The sequence below is a fragment of the Oryx dammah genome, unplaced genomic scaffold, assembly GCF_014754425.2.
Source record: "Oryx dammah isolate SB20612 unplaced genomic scaffold, SCBI_Odam_1.1 HiC_scaffold_1, whole genome shotgun sequence".
Classification (NCBI taxonomy): domain Eukaryota; kingdom Metazoa; phylum Chordata; class Mammalia; order Artiodactyla; family Bovidae; genus Oryx; species Oryx dammah.
The window spans coordinates 30523961-30544929 of record NW_024070185.1 but is presented as its reverse complement, the minus strand read 5'-3'; the positions used below and the strand labels follow the sequence as shown (position 1 = coordinate 30544929).

General features: G+C 39.2%; 1 protein-coding gene across 1 annotated transcript in view; it reads right to left on the bottom strand.

The window, feature by feature from the left end:
- LOC120863821 (multiple PDZ domain protein) overlaps positions 1–20969 on the bottom strand; it is a 175335-nt gene that overhangs the window by 3462 nt on the left and 150904 nt on the right. Inside the window, exons 35-45 of the mRNA XM_040240389.1 lie at positions 14250–14424; positions 11681–11826; positions 10873–10956; positions 10503–10696; positions 7831–7978; positions 4946–5032; positions 4074–4164; positions 3122–3165; positions 2205–2327; positions 852–956; positions 202–314 (exon numbers count right to left, since the gene is read on the bottom strand). Of these exons, the coding sequence (XP_040096323.1) occupies positions 202–314; positions 852–956; positions 2205–2327; positions 3122–3165; positions 4074–4164; positions 4946–5032; positions 7831–7978; positions 10503–10696; positions 10873–10956; positions 11681–11826; positions 14250–14424 (1310 nt within the window). The remainder of the gene's footprint in view (positions 1–201; positions 315–851; positions 957–2204; positions 2328–3121; positions 3166–4073; positions 4165–4945; positions 5033–7830; positions 7979–10502; positions 10697–10872; positions 10957–11680; positions 11827–14249; positions 14425–20969) is intronic.

Sequence of the window (20969 nt, the reverse complement as noted above, 5' to 3'; positions counted from 1 at the left end):
AAGAGATGAAAATGTAGGAAGAGCAGCAGCACACATACATGCCTGTCATCCACCTACCTGCCTGCCTACCTGTCTTTGATAAATCCATGCCAAACTTAAAGAGCTTAGACATACATGGCTTTCATATTTTATACTTCATCTCCCATCATTTCACCTTTATGTGGCTCATAGGGACATACAAACGATAGTATGTGAGCTCACCCTAAGTCATCTTGAAATATACTACTTGACGTCAGCCCAGTGAAAGAAAGACTAGAACTGGCAGGCTCCTGTTGATGACCTGTGACCACACTCACATCTCCTCCAGCAACCACCTGAACACAGAAGACATATAAATAGAAAAACACGCTCATGTGGCTAGGAAGGCATCAGTAATTCTTCAAAAAGAGCACTGGGATTAAAAATGTGTATTTCATCATTCACTTAATCATTTCTGTTAAAATAAATTTCATAAGGTCCAGAGGTATCTTTGACACTAAGGATATTCTACTAATTCAATTCTATCAAGTTCTTGATGCTTTCAAACATGGTATCACATGTAATTGTTTTCTAAAGATCTTTAGAATACAAGCCACTCAATCACACCACTGAAAATTTCAGCAATTAATCATATCCTGCCAAGACTGAGAATTTTCCCCCTTAGGTATAAAAAGTATGAAATAATACATACATTGAGAAAAAAGTGTGACAGAATGTATTTCCTATGTACTTTCTTGGAACTCTCAATGTAATCATTTATGTTCAAGGGAAACAGTAAATAAAAGCAGGAAATTTCAATTTATCGTTTTAACACCAAAGCTCATGTGTCCTCAAGCTACCCACAATCGGAAAAGTTGGGATAAAAATCTTACCTGCATTTCAATGGAGCCAGAGGCATTTTTCAGTAAGTTAACTGCCTGGGTGTGAGTCATCCCCTCAGTGGATGTGCCACAGATACTGACAATCCTATCCCCAACCTGCGAGAGAGAGAAATAGCCATCTGCTACAACGCCATGGAGAGGGGGACCATTTGCTTCCCCAGCCTCCATGCCACACATATACTGCTAATCAGCACCAGAAATATAACCAAGGAAGCCTCCGACTCCTAGCAGTAGCAACCACAGAGAGAAGCTGCACATAATGGCTATGTTCTATCATCTTTGGGAGCAGGGGCAGGGAACCACACTTCCCTTCTCTGCATTTCTCCCAAAGAACACTGCATCTGTTATCATTTGTGAACAAGAATTCCTCTGGATATTATTATTATATACATTATCTGTGACTATAAGTTAAGGGTTGGCAAACTATGGCTGATAGGCCAAGACTGGACCATCACTTATTTAGGTAAGTAAAATCTGGTTATAAGACAGACACAATTATTTGGCTGCATTCACACGGCAGAGTTCATTAACTGCAATACAGACACATAAGGCCTGCAAAGTCTAAAATATTCATCTTTAGCAAAAAGTCCTTTAGAGAGAAGTTTTCTAACCCCTGTGTTATGTGTACAATTAGTTTTAAAGTGCTAGTCAGAAATTCACATATCAAAGGGAGATTGAACCATTACTGATTTACACAGCATTTCTAAACAGTGGTCATTGAGACAATTTTAAGGCATGAGGCCATACAGATTTTACTGTGTAGAGACTGAGTTACTAATGGAATATTCACAAGATTTCAGAACTGGGCAGTGAGCATAAATTCTGTCATAGTGCTCTACATATGCAAAATTCCTCAATTTTGAAGCAAGTTTTGTAGTTTCACGTTATAAATCACATTTACATCAAACTTCCGCAAAACAGATAAATAAATGCAACACAGATGATAATTTTCAATTTAATAAAGTACCAAAAAGACATGTAAATAAAAAATTTCACTTCAAAAAAATAATTTCACTTCATTCTGCCAATACTTTCTGAGAATACTTTCTGCGAATACTTTCTGCTTTCTTTTAACTTCTTCCACAGGACTTCAAGCAAATAAAAATAGTAAGAAACAACTGCAAATTATCCCATTTCATTTACTGACAAATTGCTTACAAAGCAAATTTTTCTTTTAAAATTTCTCCATTTTTTATTCAAAGAAACCCCTGTTGCAGCTATATTAGCTGATTTAAAAGCTGATAGAGACGTTTCAAACTGCTTGCAACAGTTGGCCAGATGCAAAGGGTTTATAAAACCTACTGGGAGATTTGCTAAGGCTACCAGCGACTTTGTAGAACTTACTCTGAGTTTCTGCGTCTGAGCTGCAACTCCATTCGGGTGCATCATTGCAATAAATATAGGAACATCACCCAGTGGACTGCCCACTCCTCCAGCAATGCTGATACCCAGTGAGTCAGTAGGCCCCTGCCATGGGACAGACAGAATATTTTGGTCAAACTGTTATCTTTCATTGGCTTTTGTTCTCTTTGGCACAACATTCTATAGTTAATTCTGATCTTCTAGACTTGAGGGAGGAAAAGGATGCCCAAGAAAACTGCATTAATTTATCTGATACAAGTTCTTAATGTGACTTAGAAAACTAAGCATCTGTTCGGGAGGTAAAAGAAACCACAACAGGCTAAATAAAAATCATGTTACAGGGAATGAGGACAACAGGGACCTGCATTCAAAGCCAGAAACCCACACCAACAAATGCTGGGGCCTGGAACAAGTCCACTGCTTTCAATGAATCTCTAGCTCTTCATAGACAAAATGGAAATAACTGGGCCTCTTACAAAGAGCCACAGTGACTACTGAATGAAATGGCGATGGTATGAAGTGTCTATAAGTGTGCTCAGCACTTAAATCTGCTTTTCTTTTCTCTGTTGTACATAGCTGTCAGAAGAATCTGTTTCAGAAGAATGGGAAACTTCTTCTGAAAGTCTGAAGAAGGAAAGGTTTACTGATCCATAGAAGAAGTCAGAGTGGCCTGCATATTTTGTGTGGGGCTGGGTTGATATCATTTTGGGCAAAAAAGGGTATACCAAAAATGATTTTTCAAACAAGGAAATTCAGCAGAGTCTACACTGTGCTATTTTCACTGCATGTAATACATATTTTATCAGATGGTGCCATAAAGCAGTAAGGCAGCTAGCAGGAAAATATGCGGACGGCCTTGGAGCCATCAGCATGTATACTATTTTCTCTCTCCCCATTACCTTTTTAATTTCAACAGTTCTTAATCCCTGTATTTCAGATGCCACTGTAAATGAAAAAAACAAGAGAAAAATATGAGTATTAACACATTTTTAATGTTAGTAATAGTTTAAATTTTAGTTGATTCTAAAACTAAATGGGACTAAATACCTAAGTGAGGTACCCCAATGTTTTTGGAAATAGGGTGTTCAAAGTTACTAGCACACATGATTACGTCTGTCTTAAAGAGGGGCTCCCAACTGAAAAAATGGCACACCATCCCGTATCTTCCTTCTTATTTCAAGCACTGCTTATAAAACTGCATAATCCACTCTGAATGAGGCAAGGACAGGATGTGTTTTGGACAGAGAGACACATGTGCACAGCTGAGAGGAATAAAGTCATGGAAACATTAAAAAGAATCCATGGACTTAAGTGCCTAAATTTCTAGAATATTAGTCACATTGCACACAGAGACTGCCATATGGTTAGTTTCTTCAATTTGAACAACTTTCAACCAATGCTCCAAGCCAAAAAGCCCTCTGCATCATGATTTCATGTAATTAAAACACAGGAGGATCATATTAATTTTCTCAATCGACATTTTTGTAATCTTATGAAAAAATAGATGGCTTCAACTAATGGCATCTTCTGATTTACTACTATTATATTAAATAGAGAACAGGAATAAAAATCAAACACACCAATCTTCTTCGTAAGAAAAACATGACAGAATACTGATTCTAATGTTAGTAGATCTCCTAGGGAAAACATCAAATGGGAAATGCTGCCACAGGCATTGCTTCATGCTGTTCTCAGTTTTTGCAGGCACTCATTTTTGCACCTATATTAGAGTTTAGGATGATTTAGAGGGAAGAAAGCTTCAGAGGTAAAGTAAAACAGGGGAAAAAAGTCAGTGTTGATGGCCAAAATTCAATCCAGTAAATCATGCTTAACGTTTCAATCCAATCTTACGTGCATTCTTCTTTGAACTACTTTCCAGTAACTCAGATGTACCAGATCCCGAAAGTGGAAAAGTGAATGAGGACAGGCTGGCTTCACTCATCTACAAAGACATAATAGTTGTCTTAGAGAGCTTGGGAAGTAATAATACCCCTTAAGTACGACTTATTTCATAATTACTTTAATGGACTTAGAAATACTTGTTAAGCAATAGTGGCATTTGATAACTAGAAAGGTAATCAATATAAACAGTTTCCACTGAGTTTTGTTTTCTTTTTAAGGAAGAATGTGCCCAGTGACATAACTAATTAAAGGTAAAAGAATTTGATTCCAACATAATCTCACCCAAGCTAATCTTTTCTAAATTTAATCTAGTTGCACACAGATGCGAACTTAAACAACTGCAGAAATAGGGCCAGGGAAAGGAAACAAATGGTAATCATTTAGGGGTGACTGTGAGGCCTTTAAGGACAAACTATCACTGTGTTTTATATGTAGTGGTGAGCTTGTACAGTTCACCTACACAAGATTCTTTTCAGTTGAATGCTGGCTGATAAATGTTTGCTATAAAAATAGTTTAAACATATGCTATCTTGGTAGGCTTTATAATGTATTAATTGGTTCGTTTTTGAGATAATGCAAAAAGAATCATGTCAGAAAAGAAGAAGGGTTTGGATTAAGTTTCTCAGAATGACTCACAAACTACTTAAGAGCTTTACCTTGCTTGCCTGTCCATTCCCATCTCTCAAACTCTGTACCCTAGCTGCTCTGCCACACTGCCAGGCTTGCATACAGGACCCTGGACAGACTGACAGAAAAGGCCATCTTTGAACTCCTTTCAGCCTGCGGACTGCATCACCTTGACGAATTCCACAGCTACGCACCTGGCTGCTTTGAGAAGGTCTCCTCTCCGAATGGAATGGACCAGTTTTGACTCTTCCAACTTCCAAGGTTACTGTGCCTAGGGAACACTAGGGGGAGGTTGTTTGACAGAAACATTTAAATAAAATGCTATAGTCAGCTTTAGGATTACACTGTATTCTTTACGGCTGGGTTTTTGAAAGTCATGCTTCCTTTGGAATTTCTATAGGCAAGGATCTCTCTCATCCTTTGTGGAAAGAGGTTTTTCTAAAACATTAAAAGTAGTAAAAACTGTAACAACAAATCAGTAGTAGCCACACCAAGTGTCTGTCTTACTAGCTCATAATTTACATGGAGAGGGTGTCTGTCCAGGCAAAGAGAAATGGAGAATCGACCAATTCTCTCATGCAACACACCAATGTAGAGCCAAATAAGCCAAGGGATTTGGATTTTAAAAAACAAAACAAAAGCAATAAAAAACCACTATTGCAACAAGTTGCTTTGCTTTCAATAGCAGAGGTACTCAGATAACATAAGCTCTCTACTGCCACACTGCACCTGAATAGATCTATTATGCAATATTTAAGCCATACTGCTGTAAACATCATATGAGAATTGAGGAAAATTTCCCTGTTGCCCTTTACAAATAAATCACAGGCATGCAAGAAATGCTGTACAGTCTAATGTGAAAGCAGCAAAATGAGGTGGGTGAGAACTGGCATTTTGGAGTCAGATACACTAGTTTAAATCCAGTCTGTGTGATTTACTCGCTGTGTGAACTTCACAGATGTCTACCTTGATAAGTCTTTTACTCTGCATTTTGAAAAACAGAGATCATTACAGGCTGCTGTGATAGAATAATCCACATACAATGCTCATCAAAATGTCAAACACATGCAGTATTGTCAGCTGCGTTGCTTCCAGGTTTTCCATTTAACAAACAGCACTGCAAGGAACTTCCCTGTGTAAAATTCTTTGTGTACTGAGGATTATTGATGCAAGACTTTAAAATGAAGAATTACTGAGTCAAAACAACAAAATGCAGCAGCAGTTACAAATAGCAAAGCTACAGGGATATTTAAGGCTCTCATTATATACTGGCAAACTGGTTTTCAAATGAGGATTTAACTGGTTCTAAAATTATCTATGTTACATTATGGATGCCTCCTTCTCTATCTTTGAGAGGTTTTTGTCTCACAGAATTAACTATCATTTTAAATTCATCTCCTGAAGGAAGAGACTTCTCCTTAAAGAACTCTAATTACTTTATTTTCTGAAAATAACTCCAAGAAGAAATGATAGCTTAAGTGTGCATTAATAACTAAATTTATATGTACATACCAGGTCCTCTGCAAACCAGAGGTTAACAACAATATGCCCGCTTGAAATCGCTCTGTGAAGCTAAGCTTAATGACTGAAGAGGTTCTGACTAGACTCTGAGACCGCTGACATTATCCATGGCTGTTTAATAACGTCATGAAGTTATATGCTCATGCTACTGAACATGTACCCCATGACATGGATTCTGATGGCAACAGGTACCTAGTCAACTTTGAACTATACTTCGGGTCATAAAAGCACATGTTAGGTAAAGGAAAATAATGCGATAAGAATTGAGAGGAAATACATCTAAATTTCCAAGAACTGTATTTTTAGGTGACCATCCTATATTTTATAACTCATTTTTAAAATTAGACTGGTGCTGCCTTTCCAATCAGCAAATGATTCTTCACGGAATTTACTTTGGAGGAAAGAGATTTCACAGTGTAAAACGTATTTAAGCTTAGCAATGATACCTTGGGATGGAGGCCTTATAATTACTGAATTAACAACAGTAGTAACTGTTGAAGGAACTGTCAGGTAAATCTGCAAACACTCTTCCACATTCTTCATCTCTGGGGAAATACTGGGTTGGCAAAAAAGTTCATCTGGGTTTTTCCGTAAGATGATGCAAAAAAACTTGAATGAACCTTTTGGCCAACTCAATATAAGGATGTCCAACATAGTGTGCCCAGTAAAGAGTTAGGGCAGGCAGGGCAGTCCAGAAAGCATGACTCTCAGAGGTACACCATTTGTCCCTCTGATCTCCCGCCTTTCTGTGGGAGCATCCCTGCCAGTATGAGATTCTCCCCTTATGCCAGAGGTCGTAAAAATACATCCAGATATAAATATGGAGGCGGGGTGAACTGACATGAAGACATTTTATTCTCTTTTGTGGCCTGAATATGTGCTTTTCTTTCAAGAAAAGAGCCACATAACAATCCCTTTATGATAAAACATCTCCTAAGATCACAGATATTCAGTTCATAATTCTTACTGTGTGTGCTCCCTCACTCAGTCATGTCTGACTCTTTGCAACCCCACAGACTGCAGCCCGCCAGGCTCCACTGTCCATGGGATTTGCCAGGCAAGAATACTGGAGTGGTTTGCCATTTCCTTCTCCAGGGGATAATACTTACTGCTACTGCTAAGTCGCTTTAGTCGTGTCTGACTCTGTGCGACCCCATAGACGGCAGCCCACCAGGCTCCCCCGTCCCTGGGATTCTCCAGGCAAGAACACTGGAGTGGGTTCCCATTTCCTTCTCCAATGCATGAGAGTGAAAAGTGAAAGTGAAGTCGCTCAGCAGTGCGACTCTTAGTGACCCCACGGACTGCAGCCCACCAGGCTCCTCCGTCCATGTGATTTTCCAGGGAAGAGTACTGGAGTGGGGTGTCATTGCCTTCTCCAGAAATACATAACCATATAATAAAGAGTTGATCATAAGTGTAGAGATTTACCACTGAAGTATGTTGTCTAACATATAAATATGTCTTATTTGAGAGAATATATTAAATAAATACTTGTTGCATATGTCTGCTCCTTCTCCTACGCTATTACACATAACCATTTATGGCACTGGGTTTCTACCTTCAGCAGAGCCGCAACCGCTTCCTGCGTTGCATGACGGACATCTTCTCCATTCACCATTAGTATCTGGTCTCCCTGTAGCAGTCGCCCATCAGAATCTGCAATGCCTCCTTTGACAACATCGGACACAAACACTCCAGTATCATTTCTGCAAGTGTGATTTTAAATATCACCATTATTACTTTTTCCCAGTTGGAATGCAATGCTTATTTAATGAAAGGCTAACATTTTAGAATTGAAAATTTTATTTCTATTTTTATGACTTTAAAAGTTTTATTGCTTATCAACATTGGTGAAACTGAGAATTTTCCAAAATCACTGCAGATGGTGACTGCAGCCATAAAATTAAAAGATGCTTACTCCTTGGAAGAAAAGTTATGACCAACCTAGATAGCATATTCAAAAGCAGAGACATTACTTTGCCGACTAAGGTCCATCTAGTCAAGGCTATGGTTTTTCCTGTGGTCATGTATGGAGGTGAGACTTGAACTGTGAAGAGGCTGAGCGCCGAAGAATTGATGCTTTTGAACTGTGGTGGTGGAGAAGACTCGTGAGAGTCCCTTGGACTGCAAGGAGATCCAAGCAGTCCATTCTGAAGGAGATCAACCCTGGGATTTCTTTGGAAGGAATGATGCTGAAGCTGAAACTCCAGTACTTGGGCCACCTCATGTGAAGAGTTGACTCATTGGAAAAGACTCTGATGCTGGGAGGGATTGAGGGCCGGAGGAGAAGGGGACGACCGAGGGTGAGATGGCTGGATGGCATCACTGACTCGATGGATGTGAGTCTGAGTGAACTTCGGGAGATGGTGATGGACAGGGAGGCCTGGCGTGCTGCAATTCATGGGGTCGCAAAGATTCGGACACAACTGAGCGACTGAACTGAACTGAACTGAACTGAATATATCTTATGTCTTTATAATATTTTATAGATTAAACATATCTTTCATAAGCATATTTATTCAACACTTATAAACTGTGAGTAGAAGTGGTTATTATACACATTTTATAGGTCAGTCACTGGGAGAAAAACCTATTGTTCTTTCTACACCATAATGAAACCCTGAATGGATATTGACCTGTGCCTATATAAATATGTTGCTATTATCAACAACATCATTAACATTACTTAAAAGAAACAATGGATGTGTCTCAGACTAAAACCAGTTGTTACTCAAAATTACGTACCTTTGCTGTGATGTCTCATTTAATTACAGGTCTAACTTTCATACAAGATAGGTTTATGTAAAATGAACAAATATTAAGCTTATTCCAACCTTCTTTTCATAGAAGTAAAAATAACTCATAACTTCCTGTTGAAATATAAAGATGACCATGTAGAAACATTTAGTAAGGTTTAATTGCATCACTTCTTGCCAAGGTCTTGACCTCAAACAAGTCTTTTCATCATTTGATACTGTTTTCCCATCTTTAGAATAACTGTGGTGGAATTTACTAGATTAAATATTTTTTAACATTACCTATATATACATATTTAAATAAATTAGGTATTCAATTTATGTAAATTCACCGACCTACTACCCCAGGCTTCTTAACTTACACTGTCTGTTTCCTTCAGGTGGTGTGCTCCTGTTATGCTCGTCCTTCTCTCTAGAATATCCTCCTTCCCCTTTTGTTAGATCACCTCTCACATATTACACTTTCAGCTTCATCTCAGGCACTTTTTTTATAAAGCAGTTTTCCTAACCTACTTTCCTTAATAAGGTCACACGATCCCTTTCTCCTTTGCTTCCATGGATTCCTCACAATATGTTTCTGTCTCTCATTAATAGATTCCTTTGTTGCAATAATATATTTAATTCTCGTTTACCAAACTGAGTTTTCAGATGTTAGCATTCATGCCTCTTTTTACTTTATTTTCCAGAACCTAATAGATCTCTTGGCACCCAGCAGGTACTCAAAATTACCAAATGCCTTTTTGTCTCGTTGCTGTTGTTCAGTTGCTAAGTCATGTCCTACTCATTGCAACTCCATGAAGTGCAGCATGCCAGACTCCTCTGTCTTCCACTATGTCTCAGAGTTTGCTCAAATTTATGTCCACTGAGTTGGTGATGCTATCTAAACATCTCATCCTCTGTTGCCCCCATTTCCATTTGCCTTCAATCTTTCCCAGCATCAGGGTCTTTTTCAATGAGTTGGCTCTTCACATCAGGTGGCCAAAGTATGGGAGCTTTAGCTTCAGCAACAGTCCTTCCAATGAATATTCAGGCTTGATTTTCTTTAGGATTGACTGGTTTGATCTCTTTGCAGTCCAAGGGACTCCCAAGAGTCTTCTCCAGTAACACAATTAATCAAATCTTTGGCAATTAGCCTTCTTTCAGCCTTCTTTATGGTCCAACTCTCACACCTATTCACGACTACAGGAAAAACCACAACTTTGACTATACAGACCTTTATTGGCAAAGTGATGCCGCTTTTTAATATACTGCCTAGGTTGGTCATAGCTTTCCTTCCGAGAAGCAAGCATCTATTAATACTGACTAAAAAAGTCTAAATCAGTATCTTCCGATGTTCCACTGCTGCATGGGCTGACAATAGCTACCTACAGAATACAAGCAGTTGATAAAGATTCTAGTACTACTAGGACTCTTCTAAGAAGTTTAAGTTCAGTCATTTCCAGGAAATCACTGCCTTTGCCCTGATTAGTCATACCTTTTACCAACAATACTCAACCCCAGGCCTTTCCCTGGCTTCTTCTGCAGCTCGACGGTGAGGGTGTCATACACGTCCTCCTCTTTGTATGGGGCCTCATCTCTGTACAGCGTCAGGAGCACCCTTTGTGGTGTCTGTCTTAGGACATTTATTGCTTCATCATGGGTGGCCTTCCTCAAGTCAATTCCATTTACCTGTACAGAAGTGGGACACAGATGGTGAGGAAGTAGATGAGTTGGGTAAAGAGAAGAAAGATGGAAAAAGGAGTGGGGAGAGAGAGGAAAGGGAGGGGCAGGGGAAGAAACAAACACCACCCTCCCCACAGCTGCCTTTCCTTTGAGGTAAAGGTCAAACACACAGCATTCTGTACCTCTAAAATCTGATCTCCAGCCCAGAGTCTTCCATCTTTACATGCTGCTCCTTCTTCATAAACTTCATGGATAATAATGGCACCCTAAGGGCACAAACAAAACCAACCATGCTTTACCCCATCCTCCCTAGGAACGGTGAGCAGAGATGCAGTCAAAGCACACTGTGCTCTCACAGGCACTGATAAGGGTTATACATTGACTACATCCATATGTGAGTCATGCATCAAAATTCAAAGAAAAGCATAACAAGACAAGTTGCTATAAGTCTTAAAGACATTTCAAATGATAGGGAATTTTTAAGAAAAAATTTATAAAATACATAAATCACCCACACATTCATTTATAATAGACATACATCACCTTTCCTATCCACAAATGAAATTAACAGATATGCCTCACCTTTCCTATCTACAAGTGGAATGAATGGCTTTTAAATGCATTTTTTGACAATTAGAAATTTTTGTCTATAAATTATCCAATTTATCAAATGTTTTCTCAGTATGGGTCTAACCCAATGATATCCAGTCAGTAAAAAGAAAATTAAAATATGGCAGGAACTGGTAAACTAACACAAATATTTTGAACCTAAAGGACATAATCACAAGTATAAAGGAATATTACTAAGTCAGTGTTGACTTACTCAAAGTAAGTGAGTATTTGCCCCACAAATTAAAGTAACGAGAAATGAAACACTTTTCTAAATCTTTGTACTTCATTTCATACAGCTGATGGACATTTCCCTGCAGTGACCTCTCAGGGGTCACTGAAGAGGCCGCATGTTTGGAGCATCTCTGACTACATCCTCACCAGCAGTGTGTCGGACCCCCCAACAATGCTCAGGCCCAGTCCTGTCCGCCCTTTGGAAATCTCAATTGTTGTTTCACAGCCTGGGATGATGGGGCAGGTTGCAGGATCAGAAGCAAAGATTGCTGGTGTTGACGACCTGCTTGAACCTAAAAGTACGTTTAAAATGAAATACAAATAAAAACTGATCAGAAGGAATATACATCAAACTCACCACACTGATTGCCTTGGGGGATGGAGCAGAAACATGGGCCCAAGTTTGGGGACAAAGAAGACTTCAGTTCCACCTTAATCTTTTAGCTGTGTTTAAAACCATCCAACAAATGATTACATCGTCATTGTTACCTTAGTGTGGTGGGTACAAAATTACCTGTAAATTATTTTCTGCACTATTCTGTATTTTTCTTTAATTACTGGAGATAATAGGTAAAAGGAATGAGAACAGAGTTGAACTTAACTGCTAGTTTCACTCTGCTATTCTATGTTTCATGGGAACCAAACAAACGTCTTAAAAAATTATGATTGGCAAAACTTAGAACTGAGATATGCAGTGGAAACCTAACTCACATTCAGTGAAGACAAAACATGAACATCAGTAATTCTGGTCATGGTTCATGCCACTCATGGCTTTTTAGGTTTCTGATTTGGTTTTACTTTTCATCCTGCCCTAGAGCATCTCTCCTTATGTAATCAAATCATACATGCAACCGGATTTAATATCTGAGTTTATAACACATTAAGTGAGCCCCACCTGAAGTTTGTTTCTTAATGTCTCAATGGTTTATAAACTTGAATATTAAATACTGGTGCATGTATGCTCAAAATTAAATAAATAAGATTAGATTATGAAAAAATAAGGAGAATATAATCTCATACTCTGTTGTATGAGAGTCTTCATATCATGTTTGGTGATATACCAAAAAGCATATAGCAAATAGCATATTCAGAGAAAGTTGGTATACTTGATAGATTAGCTTTAGAGAAAATGTTCTTTTCAGGAATCAGAGGCAGACTAGTTTCTTGCTCCCGAAATGGTAAGAACAGGTGCAAGGTATTTTCCTTTATGCTATGCTTCCATTTTGCATCTTATATGTTTATAGACAATGCTATTTAGGGATCAACTTGATATTGAAAAATTAGAAAATTACTATATTTTTTAACATTTTAGAGAATTATTCAGTCTTTCTAAATAAAGGATTACTTCCATTAGATGTTTTTTACTATAAGATTTTTTAGCAATAAGGTCCAACTGTATAGTACATCTATATTCAATGTACTGCTGCTGCTGCGGCTAAGTCGCTTCAGTTGTGTCCAACTCTGTGTGACCCCATAGATGGCAGTCCCCGAGGCTCCCCCATCCCTGGGATTCTCCAGGCAAGGACACTGGAGTGGGTTGCCATTTCCTTCTCCAATGCATGAAAGTGAAAAGTGAAAGTGGAGTCGCTCAGTCGTGTCCGACTCCTAGCAATCCCATGGACTGCAGCCTACCAGGCTCCTCCGCCCATGGGATTTTCCAGGCAAGAGTACTGGAGTGGGGTGCCACTGCCTTCTCTGATTCAATGTACTAGGATAAACTATAATGGAAAGAATGTAAAAAGAATTTGTGTGTGTATACATATATACATATATATATATACACACACACGTATATATATATATATATACACACATATATACAACTGATTCAGCAGAAATTAACATCATAAATCAACTATACTTCAATTTAAAAACAGACTTTTAAACCAACTATATTACAAGTGCTTTAAACTGCTGTTTCGTTAAAAACCTCTCAAAAGAACTGAATGTTTCAGTTTGGAAACCAAAAGAGCTTTTTTTTCCAAATGCAGAAAAAGTAAACTACTTTTTTAAAATGCCACAAAGCTTGAAATGTATTCTTTTACTGAAAATCAGGGTGATCTTTCTGAAAAAGAACTTCAAAGGAATAATTTGACTCAATGTAGGAGACTGGCATTTTAATGACATGTGAAATTGTCATCCTAAGCTCCACATCCAACTATTTCATCTACTTCGTCCTCTTCGACGGTATCTGCTGTTTACACCCAAAGGAAGAACTCATACCCACTGTGTACATGTGGCGATGAGTAACATTTTAGGAGTCTGATATAGTGCCAGGCAAAGTTGATTCTACCAATGAAGTGGTATCATTGTATCCATATTAAAAATGAGAATACTGATGTTCCAAGAAGTTACATTACTTACTCAGTAGTATAAACAAGGAATGTACAAAATGAGATATCTCATGTATTAGTAAGATACCTGGAGTCACAGATACTCTTAGCAAAAGATCCTTGGAGAGCAAAGAGTATCACTCCTTTGTCTTAGAGTTGGGCTAGCAGAGGCTCAGAGTAGCTGGATGGGTTTCCCAAGGTTCTGTGGCTGGTTAATGCACAGCACCAGATCCCTTCTCTGTATACCATCCTTTCACCAGAAGGCTGCAGGACTACGGCCTATAGAGCAGCGGACTACATACAGGCAGATGGCTCCCCAGCAGGGACTTGATACCGAGTCTGAACATGCCATGTGTGGGAACTAGCAGGAGGCCAGCCCTTACTTCGTGTGGGCTCCGGTTCCGGAGAGCTAGACGGTGGGACCACTGGAGACTGGGGGCTGCTCTTTTTTTCTCCATTGGCTGTACCAGTTCCTGAAGTAGTAGCTTGGGAGTCTGGATTCTCAGCACGAATTGTCAATTTCACTTTTGTCTTTGCATTTTTCAGAAGGTTAATAAACTGGCAGGGTGTTGGTGTGGAGGAGAAATAAAATTAAAGGCAAGTTAGTAGACTTACACACAAAAAAGCCACTATGATAGCTGTAATTGGAAACATCTATGATTGAGAGAAGAGTCGGAGGCAAACTTTTTCCATGCCAGGACTTGAGAGGTCAAGAAAGAATGGCTGCAGTTTCTAGTTTTTTTAATTTCCTGATACTGATTAAGGCCCAAAAGTCTACTTCAGATTATATTCTTCATTATTTAAGAAAGGGCTTTCACTTGTAACATTTCTAATTAAATACTGTTCATTTCTCTGGATCCTTACAACTCTAGAAGAATATGGGGTGCTTTACCCACTTCTGGTCATAGCAAACACCCTCTTCCAACGACACAAGAAAAGACACTACACATGGACATCACCAGATGGTCAATACTGAAATCAGATTTATTATATTCTTTGCAGCCAAAGATGCAGAAGCTCTATACAGTCAGCAAAAACAAGAACAGATGTGGCTCAGATCATGAACTCCTTATTGCCAAATTCAGATTTAAACTGAAGAAAGTAGGGAAAATCACTAGAACATTTAGGTAAGACCTAAATCAAATCTCTTACAATTATACAGTAGAAGTGACAAACAGATTCAAGGGATTAGATCTGTTAGAAAGAGTTCCTGAAGAACTATGGACAGAGGTTCTTTCCTGACACTGTACCAGAGGCAGTGATCAAGATCATCCCCAAGAAAAGAAATGGAAAAACGGTTGTAAAGAGCAATACTGCACAGGAACCTGGAATGTCAGGTCCATGATTCAAGGCAAATTGGAAGTGGTCAAACAAGAGACGGCAAGGGTGAACGTCGACATTCTAGGAATCAGCGAACTAAAATGGACTGGAATGGGTGAATTTAACTCAGATGACCACTATATCTACTACTGCGGGCAGGAATCCTTCAGAAGAAATGGAGCAGCCATCATGGTCAACAATAGAGTCCGAAATGCAGTACTTGGATGCAATCTCAAAAATGACAGAATGATCTCTGTTCGTCTCCAAGGCAAACCATTCAATATCACAGTTATCCAAGTCTATGCCCCAACCAGTAATGCTGAAGAAGCTGAAGTTGAACGGTTCCATGAAGATCTACAAGACCTGTTAGAACTAACAACCAAAAAAGATGTCCTTTTCATTATAGGGGACTGGAATGCAAAAGTAGGAAGTTAAGAAACACCTGGAGTAACAGGCAAATTTGGCCTTGGAATGCAGAATGAAGCAGGGCAAAGACTAATAGAGTTTTGCCAAGAAAATGCACTGGTCATAGCAGACACTGTCTTCCAACAACACAAGAGAAGACTCTACACATGGACATCACCAGATGGTCAACTCCAAAATCAGACTGATTATATTCTTTGCAGCCAAAGATGGAGAAGCTCTATAGAGTCAACAAAAACAAGACCGGGAGCTGACTGTGGCTCAGATCATGAACTCCGTATTACCAAAATCAGACTGAAATTGAAGAAAGTAGGGAAAACCGCTAGACCATTCAGGTATGACCTAAATCAAATCCCTTATGATTATACAGTGGAAGTGAGAAATAGATTTAAGGGCCTAGATCTGATAGATAGAGTGCCTGATTAACTATGGAATGAGGTTCGTGACATTGTACAGGAGACAGGGATCAAGACCATCCCCATGGAAAGGAAATGCAAAAAAGCAAAATGGCTGTCTGGGGAGGCCTTACTAATAGCTGTGAAAAGAAGAGAGGCGAAAAGCAAAGGAGAAAAGGAAAGATATAAGTATCTGAATGCAGAGTTCCAAAGAATAGCAAGAAGAGATAAGAAAGCCTTCTTCAGCGATCAATGCAAAGAAATCAAAGAAAACAACAGAATGGGAAAGACTAGAGATCTCGTCAAGAAATTAGAGATACCAAGGGAACATTTCATGCAAAGATGGGCTCGATAAAGGACAGAAATTGTATGGACCTAACAGAAGCAGAAGATATTAAGAAGAGGTGGCAAGAATACATGGAAGAAATGTATAAAAAAGATCTTCACGACCCAGATAATCATGATGATGTGATCACTAATCTAGAGCCAGACATCTTGGAATGTGAAGTCAAGTGGGCCTGAGAAAGCATCACTATGAACAAAACTAGTGGAAGAGATGGAATTCCAGTTGAGCTGTTTCAAATCCTGAAAGATGATGCTGTGAAAGTGCTGTACTTAATATGCCAGCACATTTGGAAAACTCAGCAGTGGCCACAGGACTGGAAAAGGTCAGTTTTCATTCCAATCCCAAAGAAAGGCAATGCCAAAGAATGCTCAAACTACCACACAATTGCACTCATCTCACATGCTAGTAAAGTAATGCTCAAAATTCTCCAAGCCAGGCTTCAGCAATACGTGAACCGTGAACTCCCTGATGTTCAAACTGGTTTTAGGAAACGCAGAGGAACCAGAGATCAAATTGCCAACATCCACTGGATCATGGAAAAAAGTAAGAGAGTTCCAGAAAAACATCTACTTCTGCTTTATTGACTATGCCAAAGCCTTTGACTGTGTGTATCATAATAAAGTGTGGAAAATTCTGAAAGAGATGGGAATACCAGACCACCTGACCTGCCTCTTGAGAAATCTGTATGCAGGTCAGGAAGCAACAGTTAGAACTGGACATGGAACAACAGACTGGTTCCAAATAGGAAAAGGAGTACATCAAGGCTGTATACTGTCACCCTGCTTATTTAACTTCTATGCAGAGTACACCATGAGAAACGCTGGACTGGAAGAAACACAAGCTGGAATCAAGATTGCCAGGAGAAATATCAATAACCTCAGATATGCAGATGACACCACCCTTATGGCAGAAAGTGAAGAGGAACTAAAAATCCTCTTGATGAAAGTGAAAGAGGAGAGGGAAGAAGTTGGCTTAAAGCTCAACATTCAGAAAACGAAGATCATGGCATCCGGTCCCATCACTTCATGGCAAATAGATGGGGAAACAGTGGCTGACTTTATTTTTGGGGGCTCCAAAATCACTACAGATGGTGATTGCAGTCATGAAATTAAAAGACGCTTACTCCTCGGAAGAAAAGTTATGACCAACCTAGATAGTATATTCAAAAGCAGAGACATTACTTTGCCGACTAAGGTCCATCTAGTCAAGACTATGGTTTTTCCTGTGGTCATGTATGGATGTGAGAGTTGAACTGTGAAGAAGGCTGAGTGCCGAAGAATTGATGCATTTGAACTGTGGTGTTGGAGAAGACTCTTGAGAGTCCCTTGGATTGCAAGGAGATCCAAGCAGTCCATTCTGAAGGAGATCAGCCCTGGGATTTCTTTGAAAGGAATGATGCTAAAGCTGAACCTCCAGTACTTGGGCCACCTCATGTGAAGAGTTGACTCATTGGAAAAGACTCTGATGCTGGGAGGGATTGGGGGCAGGAGGAGAAGGGGACGACAGAGGATGAGATGGCTGGATAGCATCATGGACTTGATGGACGTGAGTCTGAGTGAACTCTGGGAGATGGTGATGGACAGGGAGGCCTGGCGTGCTGCGATTCATGGGGTCGCAAAGAGTCGGACACAACTGAGCGACTGAACTGAACTGACAAGGCCTTACATATAGCTGAGAAAAGAGAAGCTAAAGGCAAAGGAGAAAAGGAAAGACATACCCATTTGAATGCAGAGCTCCAAAGATAGCAAGGAGAAATAAGAAAGCCTTCCTTTGTGATCAGTACAAAGAAACAGAGGAAAACAATAGAATGGGAAAGACTAGAGGGCTCTTCAAGAAAATTATAGATACTAAGGGAACATTTCCACAAAGATGGGCACTTAATAGAGGACAGAAATGGTATGGTAACAGAGCAGAAATATTAAGAAGAGGTGGCAAGAATACACAGAAGAACTATACAAAAAAGATCTTCATGACCTAGATAATCACAATAGTATGATCACTCACCTAGACCCAGACGTCCTGGAATTTAAAGTCAAGTGGGCCTGAGGAAGCATCACTATGAACAAAGCTAGTGGAAATGATGGAATTCCAGTTGAGCTACTTCAAATCCTGAAAGATGATGCTATGAAAGTGCTGCACTCAATATGCCAGCTAATTTGGAAAACTCACCAATGGCCAAGGGCTGGAAAAGGTCAGTTTTCATTCCAATCCCAAAGAAAGGCAATGCCAGAGACTGTTTAAACTACCACACAACTGCACTCATCTCACATGCTAGCAAAGTAATGCTCAAAATTATCTAAGCCAGGCTTCAACAATACGTGAACCACGAACTTCAGATGTTCAAGCTGGACTTAGAAAAGGCAAAGAAACCAGAAATCAAATTGCCAGCATCTGCTGGATCATCAAAAATGTGAGAGTTCCAGAAAATCATCCACTTCTGCTTTACTAACTGTGCCAAACCCTTGACTGTGTGGATCACAACAAACTGTGGAAAATTCTTAAAGAAATGGGAATACCAGACCACCTGACCTGCCTCCTGAGAAATCTGTATGCAGGTCAAAAAGCAACAGTTAGAAATGTACATGGAACAACAGTCTGGTTCCAAATAGGAAAAGGAGTACATCAAGGCTGTATATTGTCACCCTGCTTATTTAACTTATATGCAGATACATTATGTGAAATGTCGGGCTGGATGAATCACAAGCTGGATTCAAGATTGCCAGTGACCTCAGATATGCAGATGACACCACCCTTATGGCAGAAAGCAAAGAAGAATTAAATAGGCTTTTAATGAAGGTAAAAGAGGAGAGTGAAAAAGTTGGCTTAAAGCTCAACATTCAGAAAACTAAGACCATGGCATCTGGTTTCATCACTTCATGGAAAATCGATGGGGAAATAATGGAAAAAGTGACAGACTTTATTCCTTTAGGCTCCAAAATCACTGCAGATGGTGACTGCAGCCATGGAATTAGAAGATGCTTTCTCCTTGAAAGAAAAGCTATGATCAACCTAGATAGCATATTAAAAAGCAGAGACATTACATTGCCAACCAAGGTCTAACTAGTCAAAGCTATGGATTTTTCAGTAGTCATGTATGGATGTGAGAGCTGGACTATAAAGAAAGCTGAGTGCTGAAGAATTGATGCTTTTGAACTGTGGTTTTGGAGAAGACTCCTGAGAGTCCCTTGGACTGCAAGGAGATCCAACCAGTCCATCCTAAAGGAAATCAGTTCTGAATATTCATTGGAAGGACTGATTCTGAAGCTGAAACTCCAAAACTTTGGTCCCCTGACGTGAAGGACTGACTCATCTAAAAAGACCCTGATTTTTGGAAAGATTGAAGGCAAGAGGAGAAGGAGACGAGCATGAGATGGTTGGATGGCATCACCAACTGGATGGACTGAGTTTGAGCAAGCTCCAGGATTTGGTGATGTACAGGGAAGCCTGGTGTGCTGTAGTCCATGGGGTCACAAAGAGTTGGACACGGCCAAGCAATTGAACTGAACTACTTCTGTTTCTATAGACAACCTGAAGCAGCTTACATAAACATTTTTAATAAAATGGGAACATTTATGCTAAAAGCAAGATAAAGAAAACTATGCAAGAGAAGAATCAAGCCAAATGGAATGTTAAAAACATACACATGTGGGTTAAAGAATAAAACCTATACAATTATTAAAAGTGGTGCTGGAAAGACTGGACAGCTACGTGTGAAAGAATGAGAACATTTTCTAACACCATGCACAAAAAAAAACTCAAAATGCATTAGAGACTTAAATGTAAGGTCAGAAACTATAAAGCTCTTAAGAGGAAAATAGGCAGTGCACACTTTGACATAAATCACTGCAAGATCCTCTTTGATCCACCTCCTAGAGTACTGGAAACAGAGAGAAAAATAAACAAATGGGACCTAATTAAACTTAAAAGCTTTTGTATAGCAAATGAAACTATTAATAATATAAAAAGACAAACCTCAGAATGGGAGAAAAAATTGCAAGCGAAACAACTGACAAAGGATTAATGCCAAAATACACAGGCAGCTCATACAGTTCAGTAACAGAAAAACAAAAACAGCCCAATCACACACTGGGCAGAAGACCTAAAGAGGATACCTTCTTTTCCAAAGAAGATATATAAGAAGATGACCAATAAATACAGAAAAAGATGATCAACATAGCTCATTATTAGAGAAAAGAAAATCAGAACTACAATGAGGTATCAACTCAAACCAATCAGAATTGCCATTATTGAAAAAAAACAAAAAAAGAAACCACAAGCAAAAATGCTGGAGAATATGTGGAGAAAAGGAACCCTCTTGCACTGTCGGTGGACATGTAAATTGGTACAGCCACTACGGAGAACAGTATGGAGAGTCCTTAACAAACCAGGAATAAAACTACCAGATAAAAACCCAGCAATAAAACCCAACGATCACACTACTGGGTTTATACCCTGAGAAAACCAAAATTCAAAAAGACACATGTACCCCAATGTTCAATGCAGCACTATTTACAACAGCTAGGACATGGAAGCAATCTAGATATCCACTGACAGATGAATGGATAAAGAAATTGCACTGTACCACACACACACAAACACACACACACACAGGAATATTA